General features: G+C 51.3%; 1 protein-coding gene across 2 annotated transcripts in view; it reads left to right on the top strand.

Moving 5' to 3' along the window:
- Positions 1-1145: 1145 nt before the first annotated feature.
- The window catches only part of VPS35L (VPS35 endosomal protein sorting factor like), a 115312-nt gene continuing 105917 nt past the window's right edge, over positions 1146-10540 (top strand). The window contains exons 1-3 of one of the 2 annotated variants that reach the window (XM_032836186.1): positions 1146-1252; positions 7181-7280; positions 9742-9897. In XM_032836186.1, the coding sequence (XP_032692077.1) occupies positions 1146-1252; positions 7181-7280; positions 9742-9897 (363 nt within the window). Of the gene's footprint in view, positions 1253-7180; positions 7281-9454; positions 9484-9741; positions 9898-10540 lie in introns of those variants that run through there. The other variant, XM_032836187.1, reaches the window with a different exon arrangement.

Raw genomic sequence — 10540 nt, 5'->3', positions numbered from 1 at the left:
ACCGTCAAGCGGCTGCACAGCGCCTGACACAGTAAGCAGGCAGTACACGGCAGCTCTTAGGAAAACATCGGATTTTTTTTAATCTGAGGAAACACCGCAACACCTAAATTCTGTGGTCGAAATGCGGATCCACCTTTACGGAAACGTACAGCTTTGCCAAATTAGGTGACAAGCTATAACCCTAACTTCCCTATGCGGTTTAGCTCAGCGGAAGGCGGTCATCTCGGATCCACCGCAGCCCTTAGAGACCCGGGATATTACTCCCGGGAGGGGGGACAGCAGGGGAAAGCAGCGGCGGGGTAAGAACGGCTCCTATCCCAGGCCAACAGCGAATTCGCTGTAAATCCGCGCGAACCCCAGAGACCCTCTCCTCATCCCCACCCACGGTTAAGATCTTCGCTGCGTCCGTGTCCTCCTCCTTCTCCGCCCCCAGAGGGCGCTGGTGGGCTAGGCAGCTGGCTGTCCCTTCCCACACCTGGCGCATGTCCACGCTGCGGCACGCCTCGGGGTGGGGGGGGCGGGGAGGCTTCGATTGCCCTTCACAATCATGGCGTCCCGGATACCGCGGTGGATATGAGTCGGCTCCCTACTATCATGGCATCTAGGCCTGCGCTCCGCCAAGTGTGCCTGGCCCGCCACCGTTGTGGAATGACGGGCCTTCCGGGGAAGAAGGCCCACCCCTCACCATCATGGCATCTGACGCGAGCTTCGGTAGTGTATTTGCCTCTCGCAGTCACGGACCATTCGCCGGAAGTGTGCCTGCCCCTTACAATCACTGCGCCCACGAGCGGCCCAACCTCGGGTCTTCGATGCTGGTGCCCATCCCAATAACAATAATGCCGGTGGACGTGGCAGCCTGGGGTGTAAGGGAGAGCCCCTGTCCTTTACAGTCATGTAAAGGCAGACAGCACAGCCTGGATTTTGCAACACTGGCGTCCACCTCCTTAACTATAACGCTCGCAGACGGTATAGCCTAGGCTTTGAAGGAATTGTGCCCCTCATAATCATGGCGCCAGTGAACAGCACAACGGAAGTCATGTGCCCCTCACAATCATGGAGCTCTCAAAGCTCAGCGGGAGGGCATGTGCCCCTCACAATCATGGCGCTCCCAAGGCTCAGCGGGGGAGCATCTGCCCGTTACAATCATGGCGGCCAGAGCGGGGCGGGGCGAGGCGGTGTCTGGAAAGGAGAAAAGGGCCGGCTGCCCGGGTGCTAGTGCTCATGTGACTGGGAAGATGGCCGTCTTTCCCTGGTAAGGAAGAAGCGGCGGGTGGTCTTTGGAGAGAGGCTGTTTTGCTGTCTCTGGGTCTGTCTCTGCGAGTGTGAGCGTGTGCGTGCGAGTGACTGAGAATTGCTCTCTTCCGCCGGTGCTGGTGGAGTCTCCCGTCGCATCCGCGGTGGTTTTGACCGCAGAATCCACGGCCACTACCCCGGTCCAGGGGAGGTCCCTGAGACAGGACGGGTGGAATCTTGGTTCCCTCCGGGGTACTCCTTCCCTGCACCTTTCAGGCCCCTCTCTCCAATCATTCGGTAAAGAAGACTCCAGTTCCCCGGCTGCCTGTTCCCCAGGTTCTGGGGCGCTGCATGCTGGAAAGAGAATGGTGGACTCAGCTCTGAGTCTGGATGATACGGGACACCTGGCTGTTTGCTCTGCTACTCAGCTCACCTAGAGCACTCTTGATTTTCTCATCCGTAGAATGGCTTCCGTTCGTCCCACTGCGTGCAGTGCCCTGCGCCTGGGCACGGCGGATGTAAAGCCTTCACACATACGCCTTGGCCTCAAGGAGTTGACAGTTGAATGGAGCAGACACACAGAAGGGTCTCTCCAAAGCAGGCATTGGGATGAGGCATAACCCCACCTGGGGGCTCGGGGAAGGCTTAGCAGGGGCAGAGTCTTAAATTGGGTTTTGGAGGATGAATAGGAGCTCCTAACAGGCAGGACCAGCATGTGCTTTGGCTGACCGACCTGTCAGGGCTCTCCTGACTGGAGTGGTTGGGAGTGATTGGTGCTGTGTGCCCGCGGGAAGTCAGCAAAATGTGACGGTCACAGTACGATTATTTATTTGGGGATGTGCGTTCTACCATGCATCTCAGAAAGGGAGATCGTCTTCTCATCTTTCTTTCCAAATGATGTGAAGTGGTTTACCTTGAGTGAGTGAGTGAGCAAATGAAAGAATATACAGCCTGGCCTTTAAAATAAATAACAACCTTCTGATTTTATGCTCGATAAAAGCTGCCTTCCGTATTCCCTGCAGCTAGCTAACATGCAGCGATTTCCTTCCAAGCTCTTGGTACACTCAATTGGAATTGGGTGCCACTGATTTTCCTTGGATCTCATCATGTGAAGCACATTTTAGGGTATCATTAAGGCTTAAAAACCAGAACCAATGAGAAACACCTGGCCTCAATTAACTTGTCTGGAATTTTCGAAGGAGAAAATCCAGGAAGATACTGTGCATCCCAGTACATTTTTACCTGCAACTTTAAATCACAATCAGAGGTGCCATAAACCTCTTAACATCTGAGGTCTGCACAGCTCCTGATCTGGCCAATTCTAGACGCTTGGTGCTCTTTAAAAGGAACCAAGGGGCACCTGGGTGGCTCAGTCCATTAAGTGCCCAACTCTTGATTTCGGCTCAGTGCATGATCTCAGGGTCGTGACCTGGAGTCCTACATCCAGCCGGGTACTCAGCACAGAGTTGACCTCTGTCCCTGCCCCTTCCTGGTGTGCATGCACCCTCTCTCTCTCTCTCAATCAATTTTTTTTCAAATAAAGGGACCAAGTTTTAACCTTTTCGTGGCTCGCATGGAGCTTGGCAGATAGTAGTTGCTCAGTGATATTCTGTGGCACGAATGAGGAAACAGAGAAGGTCTGCAGAGAAGAAAGGGGTTTCTTTCGTTAAATTTGACATTTACGGGGTCTTTTTTGTGTGCACCAGGCTCTGTGTTAAGTGCTTAGTGTGCAGCATCTCATTTAGTCCTCAAAACAGCCCCAGTTTTCAGGTGAGGAAGTGGAGGCAGAGAGGCGAAGCAGTTAGTTTGCCTAAAATCGAGCAGCCTGTGAGGAGCCTGAGGGTTGGAGCCCAGTGGCTGTGCCGAGCTCTTAACCATTCCCCGGAGCTGGACCTCCAATCCAGGCCCTGGGCTGTGGGTTCTGGGGTGCAGGGTTCCCCAAACCCTGCTATATTGTCATCGGTCTCCCCGGAATGCCTCTTTCCACCCACACTTTAACATCTCTGATATATTTTGTCTGGGGCTAACATCTGTGATGTCCAGCACACCGTGGGTCACCTTCCCTGTTTAATCCTGTGGTAATCCCCTAAAAACACCTGCTTTTTAGTCAAGAATTTCAACACCCCTTTGAGATTTTTTTGGACCACCTTTGAGTAGCCAGCGGCTCGGCACAGCCAGGAGTAGAGGTGGGAAAAGTTGGCATCTCTGGCAGCCGCCAAGGACCCACGCGAGGCTTTAGCGTTGCTGGGACCTGGGGCCATGGGGGATTTTTATCAGGTCCGTCTGCTCTGTTCCGAGTGGAAAAAGCAAAGTAGGGATGTTGGGGAAATGCCCGCTGGGGGGCGCTGTTGGCCTTATCAAACAACCAGGCCTGGAAGACCAGGCTTCAGCATCTCAAGTTGTGGGGAAACGATTTAGGAGCCAAGAACAAATTTGAGGAAAAACAATGGAAGTGATAGAAAAATCAACAGATCGCTGTTTGACATGGAATTTCTAAAAGGATAAATGTTTCCTCCCCCCGCCCCCGAAGCTGTATTTTTTCCTCCTCCCCTCAAACTTAAAAAATTTATTTCAAAGCTTGGTCCTTTAAAAAAAAAAAAAAATAGGGCGCCTGGGTGGCTCAGTGGGTTAAAGCCTCTGCCTCCAGCTCAGGTCATGATCCCGGGGTCCTGGGATGGAGCCCCACATGGGGTTCTCTGCTCGGCAGGGAGCCTGCTGCACCTCCCCCTGCCGCCCGTCCCGCCGCCTGCCTCTGCTTCTTTGTGATCTCCGTCTGTCAGATAAATAAAATCTTGTAAAAAAATAAAAAGTTTTTAAAAAATAGACAAAAGCAGACAATTGTTTTTTGAGGTTCTCAAGAGGACCCACAGGTGGTCTACAGAGCTCCTGCACCTGAGAATCGGGCTGCCTCAGTTTGCTTGTGTCCCTAAGCACTCTCTGCTGTCACCTCAACTCTATAAGCCTCAGCTTCTCTGTCTCCAAAACGGGCGAAATAAGAGCGCCTGCATCAGGGGGTTGGTTAAATGAAAGAGGGCAGGGAAAGGGCTTGGCTTGGATCCCGGTATACAGTCAGCACATAATAAATGAGAACTATTGCTTTATTCTGCATATCAAGTTACCCTACTCTTTTGAGACTGTGCTTTTCTCAGTTGTTGATTGATTTGTTGACGATTATGACAGGGATGAAAAAAATAGTAACCGAATTTCAGGTCTGATTACATTTCCACTCATTCTATTAAACCTTTCAAAATTCCATTGATGAAGTTAAGAATGATCTGAAAGGAGGAAAAGCATCATTTGACTTTTAAATTCCGTTATGGCTGCTGATGGGTGTTACTCCAGTTTATTTATTCTGGAGGTCTTTGTTTATTTTATAAATCAAGGATTGGCTGGCCGCATGTCACAGGGGGTTTGGAAGAGCGTTTTATATTTTTGGAGATGAAGACCGGGTGTGTTTGGTGTGACGCAGAGACATTAGGCAATATATCATGATAGGGTTTTTCCTTTCCAAACATCAAAATAAAAAGTAGAGCTCTACCCGTGTTGACCGGCCTTCCTCTGTTCCTTCTCTCAGAGCCACAGTTAATTTAGAAAGGGATAGTCATGAAATGGCCTGGGATCTCCATTCTCTTGTACTGAGTTAGGTTTCTGGGTTAGTGGAGCTCAGTAAGGCTGACAGGTTGCACAGCGCAGCTGGATTTGGGGTTCCTGCAAGGACTAATGAATCCCCGGGGCTGGGAATGGGGGGGGGTCAGAGTGGGAGGGATGGAGGCTGAGGAACGTCATGACTGGCTCTATGCTCTTTGAGACCCTGAGTATTTTCCAAGTTTTTAAAACCTGTTTCCCGGTACACCTGGGTGGCTCAGTTGTTAAGTGTCTGCCTTCGGCTCAGGCCATGGTCCCAGGGTCCTGGGATCTAGCCCTGCATCAGGCTCCCTGCTCTGAGGGAAGTCTGTTTCTCCCTCTGCCTCTCCCTACAACTGTGCTCCCTCTCTCTCCCTCTCTCTTAAATAAAATCTTAGAACAAAACAAAACCTGTTTCCCTTTTGATGAGCCCTTCTGGCTTTCAGCCATTTCTCTCTTCTTGATTTTTACCGAAGTTATTCAAGAGCAGCCAAGCTACCCACGCAACACTGGGCTTGGAAATGTCCGCACCCACATACCGCATTTCATGGCTCCCAAGTTCTGCTTTCCGCAGAACACCAGGACATGAGCACAGTCTGGCCAAGCTCCCTGCCACATTATGATAGGAATCACCTTTCTTGTCCAGTAACCTGGTCCTGTTTCCATCTGAGGCCTTGCTAGACTGACGTTCACCGTCTAAACTTCTAGCAGCTTCTGTTCGCAATCAGTGGCGTGTTCTGGAGGAGGGTCAAGGCTTTCTCTGCAGCTCTCCTGACTCTCTGCCAGCCCTTGTGACAGTCGCCCGTGGGGCTTTTCTAGTCTGTCTTGCAAAACCCTTCCAGCCTGTACCCCTTCTGGTTCCTGAGCTGCTTTCTCATTTTTAGGTATTTTCGGTATACCCCCACTTCTCAGTCCCTGTTATCTGTCTTAGTCCATTTGGGCTACTGTAAAAAAAAAAAAAAAAAAAAATCACAGGGTAAACTTATAAACAAAAGTATTTGTTTCTCTTGGGGGCTGAAAGTCTGGGATCCTGACACCTATACCGTGTGTCTTCACAGGATGGGCGGCTCCCTGGGGTCCCTGTTCTCAGGGCTCTGATCCCCCTCATGAGTTCTCCCTTGTGACCTCATCATGTCCTGAAGGTCCATCTCCTCTAACACGATCATCTTTGGGGGTAAAGATTTCAGACCTTAGCCCCTCTTTTCTGCTAGTTGTCATGCCTTTTAATTTTACACGTATTTTAAATACCGTAAGTTATCGTTTTTGGCTGTCACTAATCTAGTTTTACCCACACCTTTATCTTTCATTACTGTAAAGTAGGTATGGATATATATGAGTGTGTACATATTACATATGTTTTGTTTTCGGTTGGGATCACTTTGTTTCCACATGTAGCTTTTTTTTTTCTTTTAAAGCATAGTTTGCTATATCTTCTGGTCTCTATTTTTCTTTGACTGGAAACCCTTTAGCCCTTATGACTGAAGGGTAGTTTCCGTAGATACAGAATTGTTGGTTGGCAGGTCATTTCCTTGAGACCACCCCTTTGTCTGCTGGCTGTCATCTCTGCTGAGACAGCAGTCATTCTTTGAAAATAGGGTCTCTTTTTTCCCTTCTAAGAAATCCTCTCTTTAGTTTTTAGCCATTTTACTACAAAAGCCCCAAGTCTGTTTTTAGTTGTGCTTTTGTATGGGTCCTGCTTGGGGCACAGGTGTTTCTTGTCTGTAGCTTGATGTCTTTCGTTTCAGCGTCATCCCTTTGAACACTGCTTCTGCCCGTTCTCTCTTCCCCTTTAGGGTTCCAGTTGTATGTGTATTAGACCTTCCCTTCTGCCCCTTAGTGCCTTTCCTGCTGTTTGCTGTCCTTCCCATCTCTCTGCCCCGCGTACATCAGTGTGGATACTCTTTGCCCTCTTCCATCTCATGATCTCAGATGGATGAAAACCATGTTCTCTTTGTCTGCTTGCTGCTTGGCTTCCTTCTCTGGCTTCATACAGCTTTTGTGAACCTTTTGCGGGGAAACCCAGGGCCCAATCTCTCCGTTTCCTGCACCCACTTCTGTGGTCTTGGGGGTGAGGCCGGGGAGGGGAGTTGACTTGACGTCACTGAGTGCCCTTGGTTCTGGTGTCTGGATACAGGTCCTGGATGCCTTCGCAGCTACTTAGACCTTGAACTACGTGTTAGAATTCTATTTGGCGTTTCTCGGTCTTGGTAGAAGTACCATGCTGCTGTAAACTGCTGCATCCTTGAGGAAGTCTGAGCAAACGACTCGAGTGTGTTCTGTGTGTCCCTCAGCTGATCCTTGTGTGGGTTTTGCTATCTTCCAGGCATTCCAGGAGCAGGAACTACAAGGCTGAGTTTGCGTCATGCCGGCTGGAGGCTGTGCCGTTGGAGTTTGGGGACTATCACCCGCTGAAGCCCATAACTGTAAGTTTGTCAAGGGCTCCCTACCTGATACTCTCACTCCACAAAATTACAGGCCCGGTCTGGGGTCTTTCCCATTTGCCCGCAGTAGCTGGTTTTGCATATTTATTTCTGCTAGTTTTTTATTTCCGTTTTTTTGTGACATTGACCTCACCCACCATCGTGTGCATTCTGCCCTTTCTCGTCTTCGCGAGGCTGACACAGCACAGGATGCCTTTGTTTCTGATGTAGACCTTCTTAATTTGCCCGTGTGGAACATTAAGCATCTCTCTGATTTTCCCGTAGAGGATGCTGCCCTGAATAGCATCTTGGTCTACTTGTGAGTGATTAAAAAAAAAAAAAGAAAAGCAGGCAAGGGGTGTAGACGGTCCCCGTCTTTGGGGATCGCGCTATTTGATAGGAGTAGAAGCTGTGTGTGTGTGTGTGTCACTGTGGTTGGGGATAAGGGCGACAGACACAGACTGGTGGTTACCGAGGACATGAAGTTTCCTAACGGCTGAGGATCTGACAATGCTCAGAGGCCCTAGATCCTAGATGGGGCTTCTGCCCCCCAGCGCCCCTCCAGGCCCCTTGGGCTTGTGTGACCATGACTGACCCACTGGTGGGTCGGTTCTGTTCTCAGGAACTCACTCATGTGGAGACCGAGCTCTGGGCTGGCATCGCACGGCTTAGCGACACAGAATCTGGGAGACTCTCTGCCAGCAGGGCTGCGTGTCCCTCCCGGACCCACTCCGGTGACTGACTGGGTTGGGGGTAGTGCCCGGCCTAGGAGCTGGTAGCAGTGCCCACCCCACCAGCCCTGCAGGGGCTGAGAGTCAGGGAGGGCTGCTTTCCCAAAGAGAACATGGACTGTGAGCCTGGGGGATGGAGGGACGGATGCTAGGCAGACGGAGTGACAGATATGCACCAGCACCAGGTGCTTGACCAAATCACCTGAGGTTGGTGTCATGGCGTCAGACCCTATGGGTTTAGGCCGAGGTCTCCAATAAGCCTGGCCTTGCTTGAGACACCCACTGCAAATATGGGGGACCCCAGGCCACCTGTGCTTCTGAGCAGCTGGCTGCATATCCAGATGTTCCCTGAGATCTCCCTTGGGCTCAACACTGGGCTAGAAAGACTCACAGAACTCCAGAAACTACTGTCCCTACAGTTTTATATAAAGGATACAAGTGAGAAGCAGCCAGCTGAGAGACACTTAGGTTGAGGTCTGGGAAGGTTCCACGGGGAGCTCCGTGCCCTCTGCCTGTGGACACATCGTGTCCGACCGGGAAGCTCCCCTGAGCTTTGGTGCGTCCACACTTCCTGTTGGGGATTTTATTACATTGGCGTGGAGGAGTGATTCCTTGGCCACGTGATCAAACCCCCTCTCCATCTCCCTCCCCTGAGGTCAAGCTGATAGCACCTGGCTGTGCTGACAGGTTGGGTCTCCGTCGTGAGCAGCCCCCATGCTGCGGCATCTCCTTAGCTAAACTCCGGTATGACCCAGAGGCTTGTGAGTGACAGACACTCCAAGGAGGAGAGCCCCCTTTCCCAGAACCAGGGACAAAGGCCAGTCAGCTTGTCTTTTATCCAGCCCTCTTTGTCATTCTGTTACATCCCATCCTCATCCTCTCTCTCTCTCTCGGGACAGGTTTCCTCTGCTCCTTGTGGATACCGTCCCAAAGTGTCCATTACTGTCCCTCTGCCCCTGACCCCTGGGTTTTCATAGCTTCCTCATTTCAAGAGGGGAGTGGAGGGCAACTAGCCCTTCTGGAATGTGGTCCTATTTTCAGCAGAGAGACTGGTTGGATTCTCTTGGCTCAAGGATTCACTTTTGGTCCGGTCATCTGGAGTTGGGGACAGTTGGAGGCGAGTGGAACAAAGACATGGCTTCATACCCCAACACCTGCCCCCCACCCCTCAGGACCACCAGTAGGTGGCATTGGGAATTTCTCCAAAAAGGAACCTTTTCATCATCGTCACCACTGCTTTGTGGTGATGACACAGCTCGCCCCACCTCTGAGACTACGTGCAGAGCGTGACAACCCTGGGATCTCGCGGTCCCCGGTTCGTGACCCTTCCTAGACCCTTGTCACCTCGTGGATGATCTGACAGTCTTGTGAAGATGAGGTTTCTGATGCAGTAGGTCCTGGGGGAGCCCGAGAGTCCATGTTTTCGAGCCGCTCCCTGGTGATGTAGATGCTGCCTGTCCAGGGACACACTTTGGGTAAGAGGGCTCAACAGGGGTGCAGTTAGAGCTCAGCTCCCGGGTCCTGATGGCCTGTCTCTTCCTCACCCCTACTCTGCGCCTTCCCATCCTCCATAGCTAGGGTTCTGAGTCATGTCCCTTTGTCACAAAAGATAAGCCTCCCTGCTCCAAGCAAGGGTCCCTTCGACGAAGGGCATGAGTGAAAGCACATGTGAGTATTTCTCTGGGAAAAGTCTTGGGAAACTTGCACTTGACCTCTCGGGTTCCCCCCCACAGGTCACAGAGTCAAAGACCAAGAAAGTGAGCCGGAAAGGCAGCTCTTCTTCCACGTCCTCGTCATCCTCCAGCTCCGTGGTGGACCCGCTGAGCAGCGTGCTGGATGGGACCGACCCCCTCTCCATGTTCGCAGCCTCGGCGGACCCCACAGCCACGGTAACACGGCCGCTGGGGCTGGGTTCTGCAGGGGCGGCAGCTTCTCATCTTTCTGTTTTCAATCTGCAGGGGTCCCGCAGGGGGGGGGGGGGGGGGGGCGTTTTGTTTGTAACAGTTTAGCTGACTGAGCTGCCCACAGGGTCCGGCTCTTGGAGGCCACTCGGCCTGGGGAGAGGCTGGAACCGATCCTGGAAGCTTCTTCCTTTCTTTATGGAGGCACTTCAAAACTCATCTGTGGTTTTAATTTCACCCTTATAATTCCTTTATTTATTTATTTATTTATTCTTAGTTATGTAGGTAAGTCGCTGATTTTTCACGTAAGAGAGTTAAGCACTGCCAATGAAGCCCGCGTCCTCTTGGCCGCCTGTGAGGTCATCCGTGATCAGTGTTTTCAGTGTCTCTTCAGTCACTTTGTATCACTTTGTATTTTCTTTCTTTTTTTTTTTTTTTAAGATTTTATTTATTTGATGGGGCACCTGGGTGGCTCAGTCATTAAGCATCTGCCTTCAGCTTAGATCGTGATCCCAGGGTTCTGGGATCGAGCCCTGCATGGGGCTCCCTGCTCAGCGGGAAACCTGCTTTTCCCTCCCCCACTTCCCCTGCTTGTGTTCCCTCTCTTGCTGTCTCTCTCTCTGTCAAATAA

This window comes from Lontra canadensis, unplaced genomic scaffold (assembly GCF_010015895.1).
Source record: "Lontra canadensis isolate GAN:19392208 unplaced genomic scaffold, GSC_riverotter_1.0 scaffold91, whole genome shotgun sequence".
NCBI lineage: Eukaryota > Metazoa > Chordata > Mammalia > Carnivora > Mustelidae > Lontra > Lontra canadensis.
The sequence above is the reverse complement of the archived record's forward strand: the minus strand, read 5'-3'. Positions and strand labels throughout refer to the sequence as shown.